At 41.7% G+C, this 24,880-nt stretch overlaps 1 protein-coding gene across 1 annotated transcript in view; it reads left to right on the forward strand.

Moving 5' to 3' along the window:
* Positions 1-24,880, forward strand: part of SYN3 (synapsin III) — a 201,385-nt gene that overhangs the window by 44,194 nt on the left and 132,311 nt on the right. Inside the window, exons 4-6 of the mRNA XM_048933466.1 lie at positions 616-707; positions 13,322-13,478; positions 20,073-20,162. Coding sequence (XP_048789423.1) covers positions 616-707; positions 13,322-13,478; positions 20,073-20,162 — 339 coding nt within the window. The remainder of the gene's footprint in view (positions 1-615; positions 708-13,321; positions 13,479-20,072; positions 20,163-24,880) is intronic.

Below are 24,880 nucleotides of genomic sequence, written 5' to 3' on the forward strand. Positions count from 1 at the left end.
TTCCTTGCCAACCTTCCCAGACTTGTAAGTTGCACCTCTTTTAGAAGATAAACTGTTTCAATAACTGAGAGTACTGTTAACAGCCTATCTGGCTTTTCTAATCCTTTAAGAGTTAAAATCTTAATAAGTGAATTGCATCATGTGGGTGCATCTGCTTATCACTTCCCTACAGCATAATGAGGATTTTTAGCTATTAAAGGAGGTTTAAACCATTTGTATTATTATTATCTTTATGGCTGGCCAGCAGCACAGCAGCCAACTCAGACATAATTCTAAATGAATGTTTCCAAGTGGAAACTTGGAATTTGAATTCAAATGACCTTACCTCTTTTTATTATTATTTTTATTCTTTCCTGTATGCGTTTTTCATCTTGCTTATTCTTAATTCCTTCAGTATTTATTACTGCAATAAGCTTAATCCTGTAAACTTGCGCACCTGAAGTGTGGGACTCATAAATATTTCTGCAGCTTCTCTGGGGTAAATCAGATGGAATTGGATCTCCCATTGCCTCATGGGAAAAAAGTAAATTAAAAAAAAAAGAAGACAATTGGGTGTTGATGAGTTTATGTCTCTGCTGCCCTTGAATAATGCTCTGTCCTTTTGCTCTACCCCAGGCTGAGTTCTCTGAGCTGAACCTGGCTGCTTATGTCACCGGTGGCTGCATGGTGGACATGCAGGTCATGAGGAATGGCACCAAGGTGGTAAGGTGAGTAGTACCAACTTTTCTTGAAAACTGGGTTTTCTGGAGAGATTTGAGAGCAAGCAGGATGATTTCAGGCTCTGGCTGGTATTTGAAGGAGAACAGTTATGATGATCTGGAAGTTTCCCAAAAGAGATGGAAAGTCTGATTTGATACTAGTGGTTTTGTACCAGGTCTCAATTGCAAATTGTGCCATCTAGTCATTGCTTCCAGTCCAGATCCTTCATCCCTCATCTTTAGGTTCTTTTTAGTCTTACATCTCCTAATAAAGGAGAGATGGTTAATCTTTATTTCTGTTCATTTATGTCTCCTGTTCTACCAACCATCTTTCACTGTAAACAGTGCCTTGCACTCATTAGTCTACCTGTGTAGATCCTGATGCTTGTAGACTGTTACTGCAATAAACACAAAGCCCTTCTATGAATACGTCTTCGCTTCCCAATTTGCCCCTTAAATCTCACCTCTTTTGCATTAGATTCTCTATGCTTTAGCCTTACCCTGATACATATCTCACAGGTAATACCTTATCATTTGGTGATGATTTTCCATGCTAACATTACTTCATAATTTGCAGTCACTGCAAACAAAGATTTTTCCTGAGCAATGCTTTCCCAATTACACATCCAATTAACTTTATTTCTATTTTTATTTCACATTGTTTCTTTTCTTTTGGACACCAGAGTGCCTGCAGTTTTGACTTATTACTGGTGCTATACGAAGAGCAGCATAGGAAGTCATATGGAATATATGATGGAAAAATGCTGTTTACAGGGCCTTGATACTACCTTCCACTTTATTATTTGCAAGTCTACATATTTATTAGTTTATGTCATTAAATCTTTCAACTCTATATTTTATTTTTGACACAAAAGCTTTTCCTTATTTGATTGAAATCTCATTGCCAGTTTCCCAATCCATTTTTCTAGCCTCCCTACTTCTTTTTCTACATTTACATTTTCTACATTTCTACATACACTTTTTGATGTATATGACATCTTGAAATTTAATAATGTTCACACATTTAATCAACGCTTTTGTTTATGTGCTTCTTGTTCAGAAATAGAGTTACAAATATATAAGATATAATGCAGGGAGATTTTTTTAAAGGGATTATTAGAGCATATGAAAAATGGTGATTCTGACAGTGCTAAGCTCAGTTTCATTTCTCAGGACAACATTTCCAAAACAGTGCTTGTCATTGTCAGTTAGCTGTGACTGTGGTCCGTGAATTCATTACAGGCCTTGACATCTCTCAGAATGTCCACAAGTCTCCATTCTTTCTTTGGCACAGTTACAAGAGTGTCTGCTAAAAACTGTAAATGTCAGGTCTGTTATATCCATTTGCTTTCTTTCAGTCCATGAATGTCTGTTTCTCAGTTAAAGTCAGCAAATATCTTATGAACCTACCACTGGAGCATCCATCAGACGGTACACAGCGCTAATGCACTCTTTTGTTCACTTGCTCACAACGCTGGAAGGCTTCCCAAGAACCATTTCCTAGGTTGATCACATCTTCATTTTCCTTCCCATGCTTTTCCTCCTAAAGCCATTCATATGTCTAGTAGAAAATTCATCAGCTATTAAACTGAAACTGAAGACAAAATTTATTTCACAGGAGTGTCTGAAGCACGGTGTTCATGTTTCTGCTCCTGGTTAATACACATATATAAAAACTAACCTCGTGTGGCTATTTATATATGAAGTATATATTTATATATATGTAAATGTAAATTTTTCTGTGAGTGGCAGCAGTTCAGCTTTTTGTGTTTACATCTGTGAGTGCTTATGGGAGAGGAGGATTTGCTTCTGCCTGTGTAGAGATGTGTATAGCATTTCAACACATCAAACTACCGTCGATGCTGTAGCCTCTGGGAGCACAGAGAGGTGGCAGATTGGTCTAAAAATAGTAAATACATTACAAGCCAGTGGAATTTAAATCAATGAAACAATAAACACTTAAGAGTAATAATAAAACAACTACTGGGATTTTCTCTCCAGATTGTGTAATGTTAATTGAACTCTTAGCCTATTAAATTATGTCATATTGCAGCAGATCTCCTACCTCCTTTAGACTGGGGACTTTCTGTCATATGGTAGAAGGAAAACTCTTTCCTTGCTGATTTCTTGATCCTTTCTGCCACCTTAGATTTAAGTCATTCTCGTACACCCTGTGTAAACTGATTTGAGCTTCACAAAGAAAGGGCTGTGGCTCTTTTACCTGAAAGATAAATCTTCTTTTGTTGAGAAGATACAATCGTTGTCAATTAAAGAGAGCAAGGAACTGGAAGTATACAGACCTTCACAACTACTAGCCCGGGTATCTTTAAACAAGAAACTACCTAGTAAGCTTGCAAACAACATAACTGAAGCATGCATTATTTTTCTTGCTTAAATTTTGTAAAAATGTATCTCCCAGTGTTCAGTTTTGCAGCAACAGAACTCCTTTATATATCTATTAAGTTCTGCACATCTGTAGTATAGCATGATTGAGGCAGTCTCATTGAAATGTGATGCTGGAGATAGAGAATATTATAAATCTGCAAAATTGCATGTGTTTCGCTGTGCCATTTCCACTACGGTACACAATACCTCCATCAGCACTCCATTCAGCAAGCTTTATTCATAGTTAGAAAACAAAGAGCTTGTGATGGAACATCTCACTAATTTTCCACCATTTCCCTATTTCAGTGTGTGACCTCCTGCCTCAAGTCTTGACTGGGAACAGAGCAGAGGGATGAGCAGGGCACTTGGGGCTCAGTCAGAGAAGCTTCTGTGTCTTGGTCCTTGTTATCCCGGCACTTCTTTGGGTACAGTTGGCATCAGAGATTCCCCAGTGAAATCTCAAATATGGGAAACAGGAGATGGTACTCGTTCATCCCAGAAAATCTCTCACTGACTTAGAGTGACCCCTTCAACTGAGAAACAGCAGCCTTTCTGGGTGCAATGAATGGACCATTGTGAAGTAATTAAGCAGTGTGAAAAAAACTAAGCATAGGTGATGCCTGCTTTTATATCATTTGGGTGGATCCTTTATCTTCCTTCCAGAGCATCCACTACTTCCTGTTTTACAGATCTACAGACATATATGCACACACACACACTCATACTAAACTGTCTGGAGTCTAATGTACCTTTGAAAGCTCTTAGGTTGTGTCATCTCTACTGAGTTTAGATGTAAAGAGTGGGATTTTTGTTTCCATTTGTTCTTCATTTCCCTGAAGGGCCTTTTTTACCAACATTTCCATAGTGCAAAGAGGCTGTCAGTGCTGGCACTGCACCCATTCTGAGGTGCATTTATACTTTCAGGATATTATAAAAGTGTCTCAGTATAAATGAGAATTTGAGCTGTCTCTGCTTCTGACAACACTTAGACTACTAAACTATGATCTCAGCCTCTGCATTAGATTAAACACAGTTTTCTGTTTGCCTTTTGGGCTTTACAAGGCTTCAGCTATTAATTCCAGTGGATGTGGGCAGGGATATGCCTTATATAAGAAAACTGGACAGTTTTCTTATATAGGGAATACTAATGTCTCTGAGAGCATTACAGGCTTTTAAGGATATAAATTAATCATGGGCCAGACTGCTCTCATCTCCTGTCTCCCTGTGGAGCAGGCTCTGTTGCCATTGGGGCTGATCATCAAGGGCAAAAATTGGTATCATCATCAAGGCCACATTTTGGTATGTCTACATGGGACCTACCACTGTGAAGTTCTGTTGCAGACCTCACTGTAGCACCACAGTACAACGGCTGATGGACTAAGAGGTGCCCATCATCTGGATCAAGAGGCCCTGTGTGAAGCAACAGCCCTGGCAAGTGGAAAGGAGTGACAAAATAGACAGAGAAGCAGAGAGAAGCCAAGCATATTCTGTGATTCTGTGATTCTGTGATATGGGATAAACCCTTTCTATGGGAAAACCCCAGCAATGGGGTGGCATTTAATCTTTCAGGCCTCGCCTGAATGTACCTGCTCAATGTAAAATGGGTCCCAATGAGACGCATCCAGAATCCTGAGGGAATTAGCTGATGTAGTCACCAAACCACTCAATGATATTTGAAAAGTCATGGCAATCACATGAAATCCCCGGTGACTGGAAAAAAGACAACATCACACCCATTTTTAAGAGTGGTAAAAAGGATGACCTCAGGAACTACTGACCTGTCAGTCTCACCTCTGTGCTGGGAAAATTGAGAAGCGGATCCTCCTGAAAGCTATGCTAAGGTACATGGAAGAGAGGAAGGTGGTACGGGTGAACAAGCATGGCTTCATCAAAGGCAAATCCTGCTTGACTAAACTAGTGGCCTTTTATGATAATATATTGCATTAATGGACAAAAGAAGAGCCTCTGTTGTCATCTATCTGGACTGGTCTTTGACACAGTACTCCACAACATTCTTCTTTCTAAATCAGAGAGGTATTGATTTGATGGGTGGACTGTTCAAAGGGTGAAGAACTTGCATCTGAAAGGAAGCCATAGGAAAGAAAAGGACAGATTCTTTAGCAGGGATTGTGATGATAGAACAAGTGGAAATGGTTTCAAGCTTAGAGAGGGGAGATTTAGGTTAGATATGAGAAAAATGTTTTCTACAGTAAGGCTACTGAGGCCATGGAACAGGTTGCCCGGAGTTGTTTTGTTGCCTTGTCCCTGGAGACTTTCAAGGTGAGGTTGGTAAAGACCCTGGGCAACCTGATCTAGCTGTGGTGTCCCTGTTCATTGCAGGGAAGTTGGACTAGATGATCCATAATGGTCCCTTCCAACTCTAAGGTTTTTATGGTTCTAAAAACCTGTGTGTTATCCAGCTCATCCTGGGTGCTGTGCCTTCATCACTCACAGCTGTAGTGGGGTCATGAATGCTCTGTTTCTTCCATTTGTTCCTTTAACTAGCACTGTTTTCAGCTATTCAGTGCTTATACTAAGCTCTGTGCACTGATAGCATGTCATCTGCCTGTTGAATCACCATCCTACATACACAAAGATCCAAAAGTGCTCTTTTTTTAAAGGGAACTTTGATGAAAAGATGAGTACAACCACAGCACATGGAAACAAATCCCTTTTCACTGGGGAATTCAGAGCTGTAGTTCATGTCTTCTCTTCTGAGAGAGGTACCCAGAACTGTTGACAATACATGGAACTGGAACATTAACTCTTTAACTCCCAGTACTCTACATGATGTTATGATGTGGAATACTGATAACAAAAATCATAAAACCACAGAAGCTGCACATCGCTAGGAAGTGGACATTTTCTTGTCTCTTGAAGACCATTCATTCACAGGAGCTGGTGATTCCTCACAGTTCTTCTACCAGCAGATATCCAGGAAGGTCATGACAGTAGCTGATCCTTGTTGCTGGTGTAGGACATATCAGTAGGTTGTAGGTTGCCACCCAGCTTCTTGCCTTCAAGGAATTTTGTGTCAAGAAAGAACCGTAGGCTCTATGTTGTCCCTACCTTTTAAAATTTAACTCTTGATTTAACTGGGGGACTCTCAGAAAATGTCTTTTTTGTTATTTATTTGTTGCTTTAAAATTCTTCAGATTTCTGCAGAAATGCATGATGAAGGGAAAAATTGATTGGGAAGGTTTAGGTCCCTAGAAAAAAATAATAATAAAAAGAAGAAAAATATATTGAGCATATAGTTCTTCCAAGATTCACAGCATGTGCCACAAGGTACAATCTGTGCTATATACATGCTATATATATATGTATATAACACTGAGCAACATTTGGGAGATAATTTTGTATCACTGACATGGCAATTTGTATTCTAATTGGAGACAGGGTTGTGTAATCACATGTGAGCTTTTAGAAGTGTACTTAAGACAAAACACCAAAGTCCCAAATGGCCGTTTCCCTCACCAACATATTCTGCAGAGAAAATGGACTGGCATAAAGAAATAAGTAGTCTGGATCCTGGCAAGCTGCAGTCACACATGAATCAAATCATCACCTCCAATAAATGTCTACAAATGGAGAAATGATTCCTATGTGGGTGAGGATAATGTCTTCCTGCTCCTCACCTGCCTGTTCCCCTCTTCTATTTTAAGCTGGAAATAACAAAGAGCAAGGAAGTTATAATGTGCTTATTTACTTATTCTCAGTTGCCTCCATCTCAGCTCCTGCTGCTGACCAGCTGCTTGGAGGCCTGCTTCTCCCACTGGGGCTTACTGATCTCCCAGATGAATAATGTCCCCCTTCACCTCCCTAGCAGCTGGCACCCATCTGACATGCAGGCAGGATGCTGACAGTTATTGGGAAAACATTTGGCCTGCAGACAGCTGCCAGAAAGCAAGTCACTCTGAGCAGACAGGGGTGGGGAGCATCTCCGAGACTAAACTGTTCCCTGGCCCCTTTCACATTTACAGTAATCCTTTCCAATAAAAAGTGTGTTGCCAGGGGCTTAGAGCACTCATTAATTAGTTAATCCTGGACTGAACACAGGAATGATTAAGAACTGTTGTAGATTGTTTCAGTCTTGATCAGCTATTTTTTCCAATTCTGCCTTAGTTTGTCTCCTTTATGCATGGTTTTTTACTATGGCTTTGTCTAGAAAAGGACAAATGGAGATGTTAAGGGCAAAGTCATGCTGCACCTGTACAATTCTCATCAAGTTAGAGCCTCATTAGCAATCCGCTGCTTGGACAGAGTGCAGCCTCAGCAAGCTCTTGGATGTCAGCAAGTTGGAGGGTGAGAAGACTTCATGGGCTAGTGAACCACTAGGCACTAGTGATGAAGTATCCTAATGGCTCACTGGGCATTAGTAAGAGTATAGCTAATGAGACACTGTTCACATCTGAAGTACTGAGTCCAGCTGTGAGCACCCTCCAGTTTAAAAAAGACACTGGTGGACTAGAGTGATGTTGACTGGAAGGTCATAAAGATGATTGGTCAAATACTCGGGGATCTTCATCCTTGGGAATATTCAAAATTTGCCCAGACAAGACTTTGATCAACCTCTTGTAACTTTAAATGTTGTCCTTAAACGAGCAGTGTATTGGACTAGATGATCTCCAGAGATCCTCTCTGACATAAATCTGTGCTGTTGGAAAGTACCTGGATCTCCTTCTGTGAAGGCTTTGATCGCATGTGTTTTAAAGGCAAGCTGCTGTTGGAAGTGTGACTGTTATTTCCCTGACACATCAACAGGATCTACATGCTTTTCTTCGCCAAGATCAATCAGTATTCAAGTAAAACATGTAAGAGACTTCAGAGATTGCGACAGTAAATGTTGGAGCGTGTATGATGTGATTTTATAGCTCACTAACTACTGGTCTGTTGCTGAGTAGCAAATCAGAGCCTCTGATCAGAGCCAAGGTGTCCTTGTCTGTATTTATACAGTTACTGGTCCTACTGCAACCATGCTTCCTGTTTCCTGCTGCTTTTTCTACACTGATCTCTCCCACATCCCATGGCTTTCCCCAAGACATTTCTTGATCACATTGTCACAAAAGACTCCATGTTCCTCTCCTTCAGCCCTGTAAAGTTGGGCCTTTCTCTGTTCTGTGGTACTTTCTTGTTTCTCAAGAACCAGCTCTGCCTAATCTTACATTCATTCTTTCTTTGAATAAACACAGCAATGTTTACTCCTTTCTGTGGAAAATGACATCATGAGGTTAAGACTGAAAGAGATTTTTTTATTAGCAAATTACCCATTGCACCATAACATCCAATATAACACGAACATGTAAGATTTCTTATTACTTTTCAGTAACTTAATACCATTAACACACGGGTAAGGCAAAAATAAATATATAAATGAAACACTCGTTCCTATTTATAAATGCCATTTCAATTAGCTCTCAGATACCTGAGGCACTGCATATTTGGAGGGATTACTGCTCTTCTCAGGTAGTTGCAGTCACTTAGTGTTTGGACTTGTGCCACCAAAGCTTGCCTGAAGGCTCCATTAATTCCCAATAATGTAAAACTTGTTGTATCGTATTGCATAATTACACACTTTTCTTCCTCTCCCTTGCATGCCAAGCTGATAGGAAAGCTGTAGAAGAGAACTTAGTAAAAAATGTGCGCATTAATAGGAAGTGTCAGCAAATTGAGTAAAGTCTCTTTGAATAACGGACAAGTGGCAGATCCTGAAATAAGGATGTCCCTCATCAGTGTCCAAGGAAGATCTTTTCCTTTTGATATGAAGTGCCTTTTAAGACAGGCACTCTTCAAGAAAGAGCAGGAGAGCCCATCCTCCTTCCAGAGCATAGGCAAAAATTGCTTTGAATTCTTCATGGTGCTGAGGTATCTGAGTTGGCTGCAGATGACTGTTCACAGTTGGAGATGGAAGGGATTCTTCAAGGGTATTTTGACAACATCCTCTATTCTTGTATGTTCTTTCTTCATGCCCATCAAGCTCTTTGTGCTTCGGAGAGAATAGCTGAAGGGCCAGGAAACAAGCTCAATTCTTGTCTATAGTCAGAAATAAGAAATAGGAAATCTCCTTTAGGCACAAAGTCTCCCAGCAGGATTTGCTGTTATCATCTCTTCTCTATCCATTCAGTGGCTAGAGACTTGTTTTCTGCAGAGATATGTTAGTTCAGAGCTAACAAGATTCTTCTCTTATTGTTCAAGAAGTTAGACCCAGAGTCACCAGAATACCAACTGCTGTTCCTGAGATGGTTAACATCCGTAGTCATCATCAGTGATCTCTTAAATTATGTTCCTTCACTTATGATGACACCATTACCGAAACAGATAATGCTGTCACAGATTTTATAGTACATGAGTACTCTGTGGTCAGATCTCTTCCTTCCTTTAAAGTATTAGGTATTTTGGATCCAGGCTTTATACTTGGATTGGTCTCTGAAATATAGTTTTACCACTAAGAAAGAAAGAAAACTTCCAAGTACATTGGAATGAGTTTTATAGAGAGTTTGTTAAATGAAACTAGCATTTCACACAGCTGCATCAGACTCCAGGCTCAGGATTGACAACACCAACAACATCCCTTCCAGACACTCATCAGCATCCAAAGTGACTAACTTTGACAATTGTTGTCTGGTTTCAGTTACCAGGAGGAAAGGCAAATTGAGTGGCTGCCATGGTCTGTGGCTACCTTCAGGGACAAAGAGACAATCATTGTAAAGGGAGAAAGAGTCATGGACACCTCTAAGAATTGCTTCTCCCAAAGGGTGGCTAATTCTGTTGTGCACCACTAACAGGCTTGTGCCATCTGTGGCTGTGCCATCCGTCAGAGCCTGCAGCCACATGAACGGAAAGGATTTCTCCTTTCCATCCCAGAGGAAAATGAAATCTCAGTAGTTGTTACATAGAATCACCAAGGTTGGAAAAGGCCTCTAAAATCATGCAGTCCAACTTTCCACCTATCACCAATATTTCCCACTTAATCATGTTCCTTAGTACAACATCTAAACGTTTCTTGAACACCTTCTGACTGCACCACATCCCTGGGCAGCCTGATCCAGCACCTGACTCTCTCAGAGAAGTATTAACCAGCATTCAACATGAATCTCCCCTGGTACAACTTGGGGCCTCTCCCTCTAGTCCTATTGCTGGTTACATGGGAGAAAAGGCCAACTTCCCTCCAGGTTGTTGTAGAGAGCAATAAGATCTAGAGAAGACAGAGGGCTTGTGTTCCTGCCATTGCTCTTCTAGACCTGATGGGCTGGGGTGCTTAGGACCTCAGCACAGGAGGTGGTACTGAGTTTGGCTCTCCTGATGGTTTTGGCAGCAGTTGTTTCAAATGTGGGACTTCTGCCTAACCTCTCTTTCTGCCAAGGTTCTGAACTTTCTGTCGTGTGAGATGGTATGGGGTTGGTTTGAACAAGCAAAGAAAACAGTTATACTGTTGGTTGTTTCAAATCCAAGACTCGCTATGTTAAAGATTTACACTCCAAGAATGAGGAGTAGCTTGCAAAAGTAATCTACAAAAAAACATCAATCCTCTTGCGTGAATTAAGCCCTTTTCTCTGCATCTCACTTGTACTCCCATTATTCAGTTTTCACACTGCCATTCCTACCATGATTATTAATTTCCTTTTACTGCCTGCTATCCTTTCTACGCGCTCACCTCACATTTTGCCACTGGTTTTGCCTTCCACTTTACAGACAACTACAGACTCTGGGCTTTCTGGCTGCTGTTTATTCGCAGCTAGTCCCAGGCCCTGCACTCCTCTGCCTTGTTCTCAGTATCCATGGGAACATCGTCATTGTCCCATAGTGCAAAAGAGAGATTCAGCATCCACCTTCACTCTAGAGATTCACTCCTCATCTACTATGTGAAAGACTGCCCTGCCTTCCTACACGATGCAGAGCTTGAAAATGGGCTTTTCTACTTCTATTCTGTATTCTTGTGTCCATTTTCTAAGCTGAAAAGCTCTTTCTTTGCCAGGATCTGAAAAGACAAGAGCTGTTTTCTAAGCTTTTGGCTGGCAGAACTAAAGCTGCTAAAGGCAGCTTCCCAGCCACTGTGTTCTCCCCTCAGTGGGTGACGCTTCCTTACAGGCTTCCTTCCCATCATGGCACCATGTGCAGTCTGGGATGCTGGATAGATGTTCAAAGGAAAAACCAGGTTGGATATTAGGAAGAGCTCCTCCAAGAGTGGTGATGCATTGAAACAGGCTGCCTAGGGAGGTGATGGAGTCACTGTCTGTGGGGGTGTTCAAGATACCTGTGAATGTGGCACTGACAGACATAGTGAGCATGGTGGGGATGGGCTGATGGTTGGACTAGAAGATCTTAGAGGTCTTTTCCAACCTAGATGATTTCATGATCCCTCTGGGGAGAGCAGAGCAGCAGCCTTAACATGGATGGCTAATTAACATGCATGGCTAATTATAGTTATTCCCTGAGTCAAGTCTGGGGAGAAGACCTGAGCCCCAAACAGGACTGGTTCCTTCTTCATCTGCTCTGTAAGCTAAATGAAGGAGGGATGTGCCTGAAGCTCCTGACATAGGCACTGCAACTCTTTTAGCAGCTCAATGGAGACATTGAGTCTAGTTCATACGAAGCTGATGAATCCCTCCTGAGGACCTGTGCCTGCCTCCAGTTGCTTTCTACATGGCAAGTCCAGAAGAATGGAGCAGCCAAAGCTTTCCAAGATTTGGATTTGCTTGCTGTTTCTCAGCAGGGAGTCAGTGCTTGCCTCAACAACATTGACACCAGGGAGGTCCATAAATCAGCTGCACAGTGATAGCACAGTTCTCCTGATGCTCATTATGCATCTTGCTGCTGGAGGAAAGTACCACCTTTGGTGCCAAGTACATTAGGGAACATGCTGGAGTTTAAAATACTCCACAGGAGGGAATCACAATGTTTCCAAAAGTTGGCCTCTTGCATCACAAAAGCAGAGCATGCTCCTTGCCATGCCTAGAGCAAGAACAAAAGCTCCAGGCCAACAAACAAAAAGAGCAGCTCTAAAACAACAAAGCTGCTCTGGGTTCTGTATACAGAGTTTGTTGCCACAATCTGGCCCAGACTTACCATCTCCAATTTTCCTGCCAAAATGATGGAAATATAAATAGGGACCATAAACCCAAAGTATTTCCAGCTCATATATCCAAAGGATTGAAATTATAGTCTCTTAGCAAGGAAAATGTTCGAGGGTAGTGAGGTAATGGGACCTGGTTAAAGAACTCATTTCTCTGAAAAACTTTAATACAGAATGGAATTTTTTCCAATGTCCTTGATGCAACCTTTGTTAAAGTATAAAATAATCTCCCATTTCAGAGGAAAAGACCCTTATATGCCTTCAAGAATGAACTGTTGAGCTCAATTTTGGAAAGTGTTTCTTTCCAGTTGCTGTTTCCAGAGATTTCTGAATGGCTACAAAAGCACAGCATCAACAAGGAATGAGATCTGACTGTTTGCAAGCAAATCTGTGTCCTCTTGGCTTACCTAGAAAGGGCCTCACTTTTCTGTTGATTTGCTGAGAGCTGCTGCTGTTGAACTATAGGAGTCCCAGCTCCAGACTTGCTAAATAATATTCTGGAAGTCCGCACCATGAATCACAGTGCTGGATTCTGCTCTGGACTCTGCTCATTTGATTAATTACATTACCATGCCTGCCTTTTATTTATTGACTCGCAGCCATAAGAGCCTGAGATGTGCTGCATGTGCAGTGAACTGATTAAAGGAGGAATGTATGTTAATGCATGGATGTGTACAATAGCTTTTTGAAATCCCTCATGATCTTCCCACCCACTGGGCATTGCTTCAATATCAAGTTCAATCGTCAGGAAACAAATTTGCTCCCTCATCTGCGTAGCACATTGCAATGAGCTTGCCAAATATGGCCAAGCTTTTTGAAAGAAAAGAGAATCCCCCCACCCGTGAATTTATGACCCTTGGCTCCCACGTGTGCCTTGTTCCTGTGCATGCCTCAGTGACATGGAAACTGCAGCAGATCTGTTTGACCTCTTCCTACACTCTCATATTTGCAGCTATGTTGGATTTTTGCTTTTTTTCATTAAGACTAGGGTGTGGTTTTTTTAATCTGTTTTGTTACTTTCTAACACAAGCAACACGTGAGGAAAGGCACAATGATGACAACATACGTTAATGAAAATTAAAGGGGAAAAACGGAGAAGAATCAGGGAGAGGCTGGAAGTGTTGCTGAATGTGGAAAGTAGTATTATTCCTCTGCTCTCTTCCAGGTCCTTCAGACCTGACTTTGTCCTGATCCGACAGCACGCCTACAGCATGGCACTAGGAGAGGACTTCCGCAGCCTCATCATTGGTCTCCAGTATGGTGGCATCCACACGGTCAACTCCCTCTACTCTATCTACAACTTTTGCAGCAAACCATGGGTGGTAAGTGATGATTCGGCTATGCTAAATGTCAGCACTGCAAAGTAGGTATCTGGCACCGATACAGCACTGTAGTGGAAATGCTAAGTTATGACCTGAACCAGTGATTGAGCACTTGGTGGGAAGGGAGGGACAACCCAGAGGAGCTCAGCTGCATGCAGTGCACCTGAGTGACGAGGAGGGGTGGAGTCAGGATCCACCCCTTGTCTGAGGGTTGGCAATGGAGGCAAGGGTCTTTTGCTGGAGTTTCCTACCTACTGGTGGTCTTCCAAAGGTAAGTACTTTTTCTTCTTTTGTTCATGTGGCTTCTGCATTTGGGCTTGTTTTCTTTTGCTGCAGGCTAGGATTGCGCCACCCTGCTACTATTGCTGTACTTTCTGTCATATTACAGCACTACAGCATTACAAGCACTAAACTCAGCTTTTGGGATTCTTTCATAGGAGCTGGATTCTTTAGCGCTAAAACCACTATCCCAGCCACTAAAGCAATTTGGTAGGGAGTGTTAACAAAAAAAAAAATATCAGCACTACTCATTTATGACATCTTGATATTACTTGGGGCTTATTTCCTCACCCTGAGCAAGGCATGTTTTACTTCTTCCCAGACTCTTTGTGTCACAGACAGTTGTACAGTAGCATCTAGATTTCTTGTAGGACAGAATAGTTGAATAGTAATAAATAATAGCACTGGAGATGTCAGCAAAATGTATTTTATGCTTTCTTCCTCCTTTTTCTGAGTGATGCTTTCTTGAAAGGCAGGAGAAGTAGAGATGTTATCTTCAACAAGTAAGTCTGTCCGTTTAAAATGATAAAGGCTGTGGGAAGATGCAGAAAGGGGGAAGAGTGCAGGTTCTCTCAGTGATTTCAGGAAGAAATAGAAGTCTGTAATAGTGTTTTTTCATTCCGCCTGAAAGACTGTGCCCTGGAAACACCTTGATCTGAATAAATTCCTGGGAAGCACAATACTGTTTTAATATTCAAGGCCCAGCTGGATGGAACTTCGACCTGGTCTAGACAGAGGCATCCCTGCCTATAGCAGAGGGTTGGAGCTAAGTCCCTTTCACCTCAAACCATTCTATGGTGATATTGTATGCTGTGAGCCTCCTTCACCTGTTCTTTAAATTTTGTCAGGTTCACCTGGAAATCTCAGGAAACCTTAAAACCAGATTTATTTTATAACAAACTCAAAGTCATCGAGAGCTGAAGCAGCTGGAGAGCTTGAGGAGTAAGACTGGCCATCATAGCACCTGCAGGAAAGAATCAGATCTGCTGCCTTTCTTCAGTGCAAATCTGGGTCTTCCAAGCAGTTTCATTGCCCTCCCTGATCACTGCTGCTACCAGAATGGGAATTTCCCCTGCACTGGTCTAGGTCTGAAGCAGGCAACTACAGGCTATGTGGATTTGACAAGGAGATTGTTCTTTCCAACGTACTGCCCCATGGAAAACTCAGATATGTTTGTAGGAATTCCCACTACTCACTGAACAAATATAGTTTGGGATGGGACTTAATGTTTACAGCAAGAGTTAACTGTCTTCCCTCTTTACTTAAGACTTTTTGGTTGTTGTTTTCTTGGAATAAAAAGTCTGTTAGTCTTCAGACCCGTGGTTTAAGTCCAGATGAGGCCTGTAGTAACTCAGGTGTTTCTTTCCATGACTTTGTAGTGTTGGGTTTAACTCAATTCCTATCAAAAAGGTACTGGTATTATTGAAAGTCTTCTTAATTTTCAATCTTTTTGCAATATTTGGAGTTTCCATTGAGACAAAGGCAGAGTCCTGCCTTACCCAAAAATGTTGCAGTGCAGTAATGCACTGGGAAGTCCAGGTCCTCATGTCCAGAAAAAAATAGAATCATAGATCGCTAAGGTTGGTGAAGACCTCTGAGATGATTTAGTCCAGTCATCAGTCCATCCCCACCATGCCCACTAACCATGTCCCTCAGTGCCACATCCACACAGTTCTGAAACACCTTTAGGGGCAGTGACTCCACCACCTTCCTTTTACATCTCACTTTTCCATCCAGGTAGATGATGCATGTTTGCCCTCAGTCCCCATTTGAATCATGAGGGTTGCTGGGAATTGAAAGGAGAGGAAGAGAGAGGTAGTAGGTTCAGTACAAGCTGTTTTCTACAGTTATTCTGACTGTGAGCATGCTGACCCCAGTGACCAGACGAAAAGCCTGCACAATATGCTAGCTTTTGCTGAGAAGACCGCCATGTGGCCTATTCCATCTCATTTGTGGTTGGAGTCTGTCAGGTATCAGTCAACTGTTTTCAACTCATTCTTTTCAATTATGTTTTGTATGGTGTACAGGGGCCTCAAGATGTGGCAGGCCTATTTTTAAGAGTCTGAAGTGAAAGAAAACAAACTCAGCACACTGCAGAAAACTAAAAACTAAAAATAAAAAATGTAGGGCTGGCAAGGCAGCGTGGGATAAATTGGCTCTGCCAGTAACTCATGTCCAAATACGCTGGGTCTGGTTGTGCTGTGCCATGCTTTCCTCACAGGGAATACAGCTGGCTCAGACAACCTCCCAGATAAGTCAGAGAAACCACTTCCAAACACTTAGGTTTATAGAATGCCTCCTTTCTCCACTGCCCCGTGCACACATCACCCTCAAAGACAAATGATTGTAATGCACTAAAGTAATCTAACGCCTCAAATGGATCTGAGCTGGCATTTGGCACAACTGAAATTTTATCAGATTAAGGTTAGCTCAGGTAGAGATTGCACTGGGCCATTTGAGGGCAGAAAGCCTCACTGGCTGGAGAGTCAGATTTTTGTGATAGCTGGGGAGTGTGAGATAGGGACAGAGCACTTTGGTGCATGTTCTACTTTGATTGCAAAACAGGCATCTTGAAATAAGGCATCCGCTTAACAGAGATTACTGGAAAATTTTTGGACCTAAAACAGTTGAGGCGCATGAAGAAATGAAATTAAACCCCATGGGAAAATGTGCTTTTCACTCTCCCTTTTATTTTTCCAAAAACAGTTCCATTTCATAGAAATGTTTATGATTTTGTGGAGGGGGATGGAATGGAGACTGCTTTTTCTTGGCAATTTGCATCAGTGTTTTCTCAGCAACTGTAATTACAATCAGCTGAGTTTGGCCTTGAGTATACTCAAACATGCAGCCCTGCTTTTTAATGACATTTTCCAGTACTACACATTTCTTCAAAGGTTAAAATTTACATTAAGCACAGGCACAGTTTGACATGCGCATTTCTGAAGGAAAAAGAAAAGAAAAACACAACAGAAATCAAACACTGTGAGGGGACCTCACACAGAGAGAAAGATCTAAGCCGTCTAAGTTTTAAGATGATCACAGAACTATTGAGAAATAATGGTCTAACCATGTGAAACACAATGCTTTAACCATTCATAAATATATATATATATGTGGTTGTAAAAGTCATGATACAAAATCCAGTGGGAACAATGCTCAAAGTATTGCATGCGAAAATGTCTGTAAGACAGCTTTTGCATCTGTAAGACTGTAGGTAATTAGAAGTCTTGATGACAGTCATCTACAGAGTCCAAGTAGACTCCTAGCCAAGCTATTATGGACTGTAGAGGAACATAGGCTCCCTGGTGGCCTAAACATTTTAAAAATATACAAATGGACTTGAGATGTTCTGAATGGATCTTCTTATTTCTCTGGAAAGATTCCATGCAAGTACCTTGAAACCAAGCAGCCAAGCAAGATATTTCCACTTGTTTATCTGTTCCAAGTGCCTCAAACCCTGACTTTGCCATATTGCCTTGCCCCATGTTTTGCTCTGCAGTCCAAATGCAATCTCATTAAAATCAGTGGAGCAACAGACAGTAAGAAGTGACACAAAAATGTGTAAGGAGCATTTATTTCTAGTTGGACTGCTGATGAGAACATTCCTATCCATCTAAAACGCACTGGGAGTGATGACTTTACCATCGGGTATCCGAGAGGATCCTGTACCATGCAACATGCATGTTTCTGCCAACTTATTGTCCAATAAGTGTCAAGAAGGAAAAAAGGAAGGAAGTGACTCACAAAGGCCAATACCAAAGGCAGAAATTTGGCAGATCACTGAGACTCTCACTTGCATGCATCGAAAGTAAGCCCAAGGAAGAAGTTGGGATGCCACCTGTCAGCCACCCAGCTGTTCCAGTTATTATGTTTGTGCTGTTTTTCTGGTATAACACAGATCTCACCTCAACATCACAGTGTCTGTGGTTCAGCAAGTCTGCATTCACGCACAGTGAAGGACATGTGCTGCACACAGTGAAAGACATGTGCTGCTCACAGTCTGGGTGTTTTTCTTCCTCTCCCTGTCTCTGTCTCATTGTAAGTCCTGTTTGCTCACTTTGCTAGTCAAAACAGGGCTTTGTTTTTTCTTCTCTAGGATGTGCAGCTCTAGTACAAGTAGTAAAGAGAAGTAAACTGTCTTCCTTCCCCCAACATCAATACCTCTCTTGCCAACAATAATTATTCCACACAGGGAGTTTTTCTCTTATCTACTGATGCATATGAGGGGGTGGTGGTGTTAGTGATGGGATATGCCAGCTCTTGCTGTTTCCTGAGCTTTCTTAAATGCCACATTTTGACACACGAGATTAGCAAAAGGATTCTTCTAATTTGTTTGCAAATCTGCTGGCAGCTGCCCCTTCAGCATGTAGCCTGAGTCTGGCACACACCCTGCAGCTAAAGTTTTTTTTCTTTTTTACATGCTGGTCGCACTTTTTTTTTCCTCACATAGATTGCTCTTTAACTTTCAAAGGGGTATTTCTTCTCAAGGCAAGTTCCAGTTTCTTGCAGAGAATTGCTTTTGCTTAGACTAGCCCAGGAAGTGGGACAGGAGTTCTATCACAGTAGCTCTCTCTTTATCTGCAATCTAACCTTGAAGTTGAAGCTTGGTACATTTGCTGCCTTTAGCCATTCCCCTGAAGTGCCTAGAACATGTAAGATCAGGCAGCCCATACTATTGGAAGAAAGTAGGCTTTCTCTTCTCTTCCCGGTTCCCCAGATGTCTGTTCCCTTCCCCTAAAATATGTGTCACCTCCCTCCACTGATAAGGGTGACACAAAGATCGCCTTCAAGATGAATGCATCCCTAGCTTTAATGAGAAACTTGAAGGAACTTACATAAAGAACTTACAGTGAGACTTGGCCCAGACTGGAGGCCTTTTGTTAGTTTAACTCAATCTTACCACATTTCAGAGGACTTGGAAACTTGATGCTGTTTCTAAATCACTTTGCAAATAGGACACCAATGAGGAGTGAGTTCATCCATGTCTACCAGCTCAGCAGGAGCCAAGATTCTCACTTCTTGTCAAGCAATCCCCAATCACTTTATTCTCTCAACATTCATGAAAATAATCAAGCTACTGTATTCAGCCTCATTCCTTTCCTGCAAGACTGGTCTTACCACATCACTGACAGCACTGCCAGGTCAGCATTGTCCATGGGAACAGAGCTGTATCTCTTCAGAGGGGGAGGGGTGTAGCTAGATGCGTGATTGTGAAGAATCCCTGCTTTTGCTTCTAATATTTGGAGGTTTTCTAATATGTATGACACTTCTTATTCCCTTTTCTGTACTAGATCTGTTTTGGAAAATTTTTCTATCATACTATCTCAAGATATCAGATTTCTCTTAGGCAGATTTGGTTGTTTTTTCCATCTGATCAATGACAGATTACGTAGGGAGGCTGCAGACAATGTATGTATTAATCTGATTATTCAGAAATTGCCGTTTTGGGGCAGGAACTCACTGTGCTAAACTTCTGTTGGGTCTCTGGAACATAACTAGAAATCAGAACACTCTTATCATGGGAAACTTTCCATCTGGCTGGGCACAATCCTGAATAACAAACAGTTTATAACGATGATAATAATGGTGATAATGGGGAAGCTCCGGCTGACAGTCTGGGACGATGGCTACCTGGGACATGTAGGTGGGGCATGGCTAGGAGATGGTCTCCTTTCTCCTGCTCTGTTTGGGTGGATGCTGGGAGACCCTCAGTTCATAACAATTGCAAGTAGTGTCAATCATGCTTCCTTGGTCTGGTGCTCAGACCTGGTGGTCCTCTTGTCAATTTTATCCCTTAGCTATTCTCTTTCCCTTCAGCACCATGGGTAGATGTGTCTTGCTTTACTTTGGCTTTGGGACAGAGATGCAAGGAAAAGTTTCAGTTTTGTTTCTCTTTGCTCAGTAGTGGGGCACTGATTTTCCACCTGATCATGCCTCTAAGCCCTTTCCTCTAACAAGAAGGGCACCAACCTCTCCCCAGCCACCTCTGGGAAATTAATGCTTGTTGATAGTAAATCCATAACTAAATCCAAACTGACCCCCTTCTGTCTCCTGAACTCCTCTTCTTGGTCCAAGGTTGTGTATATTGTTCAGTTTGGCCCTGGGTAACTAGCGCAAGTTCTTAATTGTTTTTCTTCTCTTTGTTCAAGAAAGCAATGTGGGACAGGCATAATAACATTTTTCATTTTTTTCACTTGCCTTCTTCACCAGTATCAGAACATTTTGCAAGCTTTTACCTGTTGCACAATAGGCCACTAACATCTACTCTCTCCATTTTCTTTTTTTTTTTTTTTGTCCCCCTCTGTCCCTCCCAAGTTCTCTCAGCTCATTAAAATCTTCAACTCGCTGGGTCCCGAGAAGTTCCCTCTCGTGGAGCAAACTTTCTTCCCGAGCCATAAGCAGATGGTAAGTACCTGTGCTTTCTTCTGATTCCAGCATGGGTGGGGGAGAAGCAGTAAATGTGATTTGGGCATGAGAGAGCGATAGGTATGCTGGGGAGAGCCTCAATTTTTGCTTACAGAGAATTACTAGCTCAAAAGCAATATGCAAAAAAGCTCATGAAGTATGGAATCACTTTATTCAGATTAACTGTTTCCCCTCCTGTCACACTGGAGTTGTTTACGATACATAGGAAGACTGGGATATGGGCAGAAATAACTGTTTGTCTCACATTAGTTTGCTTGGTCTGTCATGAGGTTGCCATCCATGAAATACTTATCAGCTTGACTGGGTACTCAAAGAAAACTGAAGTTCCAAAAACAGAGGTTGTTTTCAGCTTGTAGTGTTTACTTTGCCCAGTGGCTCTGGTCTTCTTGCCAACACCGAAGTACCCAGTGTGTTGCGTGGCTGTTGGGCACCATATCAACCTCTTAGGGAACCTTCCAAAGGGACATGCACAAATGCCCGCTGCAGACTTGGCGTTAGTCCTGGAGAACATATGAGTGGCTTCATTTAAAGCTGCTAGTACCTTGTTTCCTTTTGCTTACAAGGATAACTAGTCCTTGGTGAGTTTTCCTCCCAACTTATATGTGTGACTTAGTGACTCTCCCTGCCTGGCTGACAAGTCCATGTGACCCTCTGTGTGAGAACCATGGCCCCATGTGTGAGCCATCCAGGCCTGTGTTCTGTGCTTGATTGCAAATGTGAGCAGAGTTGACAGTCTGCGTGATAGGGTGTTATGGACCTGGCAGCAGAAACAAACACCCAGGGGGAGCTTCAGAATTCCAGAAGAAGCTTCACTTTTTTTCTTGTAGAAGATCCCACCAGTGCTCACTAGGTACCTGAAAACCTTGGAAGGCTGTTCTTTCATTTCTCTGCTCCAATACTCTGTGCACTCTAACTGTGCTGTGGGGCCAGCAGCTCTTTCATATTTCACGTGTACATGGTGAAGGTAAGTACAGTCATACTCTGAAACGCTCAAGTATTGCAGTGATGAGAGTTGCATGAGCGTTTAAGACAAAGAAATGGATGGTCCTTACATACCGAGCTAGAGTTGGTTGCCAATCTTTAAGACAAAGTAATTGATAAATCCTGTTGCGTTTAATTCTCATTATTTATGAAGAGGGATTTGTGGCATGCATAGTGTTTTGGGGACAGTTGTGACTTTGGCCATCACTTCAGAAATGGTATTTTTGGAAGACTTGATTAAGCTTCTCATTGCAAATGTGTTACCTGGCAATTTATCATTACATTTTTTTTGTCTCAAAATATGATTCCGTTGCGTGTACACAACACATTTATAACCATATCGTAGTTTGGTTTAGTGAAGCACTGATCTTAATTTCACTTATTTGTCATCTCTATAACTTATCACCAGCTTGCAGATGCTATTGCTTACTTCCCAAAGAATACAGGAACCTTTTAAAGCTGTAGATAATATCTGAGCACACACTGTTGTTGACATGCAAGTTGAAGTAATCTGATTTAAATCAGTCACTTTCCAAACATTTACACAAGCAACAATCTACTTGGGCAAATTATGACCTGCTCTTCCCAGATTGGGGGCCTGCTTCTCTCTTCTGCCTGAGGGAGAAATTGAATGAGTCTACATAATTTCCCAAGATCTTCCTAGCTGTGTTTTCACAGTATCCGGGACAGAGAGAGTAAGCACTTAAGGCAAGCAAGTAGTCAGCACTCCAGCAAATGTATGTGAAACTTGCACACTGTTCATCAGCTTCTCAAGGTATCAGGAATGATAACAATATCCCTTCCGTGGTCTTTCCTTTCCTTTCCTGTAGGTGTTTTCAAGCTATACGAGTAAACACGGGTGCTTTGGTTGCTGATCCTGGAAGTGTTTCTAGTTGGTGTTATGGTATTACTTCATTGAGTGCGGCATACTTTAAGCAATGAAGTTCTCACATAAGAGACCCTCATCCACGTATGCCGAAAACTTTCTAAGCTCGGTCTCTAAGCCTTTGGATGAAACACAGAGCAGATGTAAGTCTGCTTTATTCTTTCCTCTTTATGGAGGAAATAGCGATTCTAACAGCTACAGGACTGTATTTGTATTTTAATTTAGTTGAAAATGCTTTCTCTCAAGCTTGCTTCTATGACAAGAGGGCATTTTTACCCAACCTTAAGCAATAAAACTAAGGAAAGGACACAAGGCTCTGATATTCCACAGCAGAAAAGATCTGAGAAAGGAATCTCCAATTTCTTTGCTGTGGGTGTGTACCTTTCAACAGTCCCCCTGGCTCACTAGAAATAAAAACAATCTGGCAACTGTTCTTCTAAGGCCCTACTGGTGCTACATGACTACATTATGACAGCCCTGTTCTGCAGTGACCCCCTATGGCCAATTAACAAGTAGGATACATTAACTTCAAAAACGATTTTTTGTCTCTCCTGGGCTTATGACAACTCATCAAGAGATCAACCTCTCAGAGAGATGGTGGGATTATAGGGTGGTGTCTTTGCCAAAGAGCAAGAATTGCCAGAGGGGGAATGTTTGCTTTGAGCCCAATAAATGGTATCAAGAAAGGGAAGGAAATGAATAAATCCACTTGCAAATCCATCTGTGTACATTTAAAGTGGGCAGAAACTAACGTAAGTGAAGCAGAGACAGAATGTCTGTGATAGAAATAAAACCACTTTACTGTTTAGAATAAAAGGACACTATAAAAAGTGAACATTATGCAACATTACCTTAAAAGACAATATACATTCACTGAATATAAAATTTATAAATAACATGGAGGAAAACTGTAAACAGTGCTAGAAAATTTAGCAACAAATACATTCCTTCTGGACAAGATTTTTCACGCAGGTTTGGTTCCCTCCCCAAATTTCCATGACTATCAGGAACAGCAGAATGGCTCTGTGAAGGAAGGATAGTGTCAGAGAGAGTGTGAAACCAGTACAAGCAAAGCAGCAGTGCTTAGCGGAGTGGTAAGCTTGTTGTCAACACTAGTAACACCAAAAGCAACTTATTCCAATTAAAAAAGGTTCTGCAGAAGTTTTGCCCTACCTTTCTAAGCTAGAACAGACATTTTAAATATTTTTTTCAAAGATATATGAAAGAATGGAGAATGGTTTGTTCCCATGGAGGCTTTTACTTTGAGTCCTTAGTGTGAAAAACACTGCAGCGTGTTTGCTATTAATCACCCTGAGATAGTACTCCAACCTGCATGAATGTCCTATGTAAAAATCCATGCAATTTTTCAAAACATGACAAGTTTAGTCCTAAACTTGCAGTTTTGTCCCATGGAGGGACGAGGGAAGCCTACCACAGGGGGGGACCACAGTATCTCGGTGATCCCAAGAGGACTTCAGTCAAGGTACTCCAATCACAGATCTCTTCCTTTTCTCCATCTCCATCTCTTTCCTTTTTGGAAAGGAAAATTAAGATAAATTATTCCCTATCCTTCAATATATTTTTCATACTTTTTATAATTTCTAAGGGAAAACACTCTCAAGCAAAAAAAAGGAAAATAATTATAATTTAAAAAGCAAGAGAATGGCTTATATAGAGATGGCATATAGAGGGGAAAATTGCCCTCATCCTACATGTGCCTGGAGATCATGCTCTCATGAGGTGGGCAGTTGATAGATTCCATCTAACCTTTGATTGCTTTGATTGCAAAGTGAAGAGCATGGGAGAGGTGACTCGTGTGAGCCATTGCATGCTCCAGTACCCAGTACGTGGGGGAGAACTTCATACCTGCCTCCTTATATCCTGTCTCTCAGTGCCCACATCCTTCATGGTGTGTTCTAACAATTGAGAACAATCATAGAATCAGCAAGGTTGGAAAAGACCTCCACAATCATCTAGTCCAACCATCCATCTACCACCAATACTTCCCCAGAAAACCATGTCCCTTAGTACAACATCTAAATGTTTCTTGATCACTCTCAGCTTAGCAGGATAGGAGAAAGGAGAGCACAGAGAGAATGGAATAAGTGTTAGAGTCTGAGTTAGAGCCCATACAAGCCCCATTAACAGCTCCCTTCTACTTCAAGGGAACCTTCAGGCAGGTCCTTAATGCAAGCACAAGCTAAAGCTTAGCCCAAGAAGCAGATGTCCCTGATAGCATGCACAGAAACAAAATTAAGTAGCTTCCCAAAAGAAATGTATTTTTACTGGATTCTTCCCCCTCCTTTTGGCTCCACATTTTTAAAAGTCTTAACAACTGTTTCCTTACACAACAAGGGAAACGATTTGCTACCAAACCCCACCCCTTGCTGGTCTAGCTGTATGCATCTCAGAAATATTTTACCGTCTGCAATACAAAATGTGAATTCAATTTATTTTCTGGTAATGTACGGTTGCTGTTTTGTTGTTTACAAAGCACATAGCTACATTATATCCTACCTGGGGACACAAGCCCTCATAGCATTAGAATGAAAATATTTCCACAATAATTTGAGTGCAATACTGTGATGTCTCAGCTATAGCTACATGAATCAGTGACAGGTAAAATATGCAGAGCTGCAATTAAATGAAAAATCAACACTTCACTGCTTCGAGGGGCATTCTCATTCAGCGTCTGAAGCCATGATAAGTGGCTGCAGCTCAAAGAAACATCAGCTTTGCGAGGTCGCTTTGAGCTTGAGGAGCATCTCCCTAACTGCTGACTCCACACAGTGTGGACAGTGTGGGTGGAAGCATCCCTGCTGGCCAAGTT

Source organism: Lagopus muta, chromosome 1, assembly GCF_023343835.1.
Source record: "Lagopus muta isolate bLagMut1 chromosome 1, bLagMut1 primary, whole genome shotgun sequence".
Taxonomy (NCBI): domain Eukaryota; kingdom Metazoa; phylum Chordata; class Aves; order Galliformes; family Phasianidae; genus Lagopus; species Lagopus muta.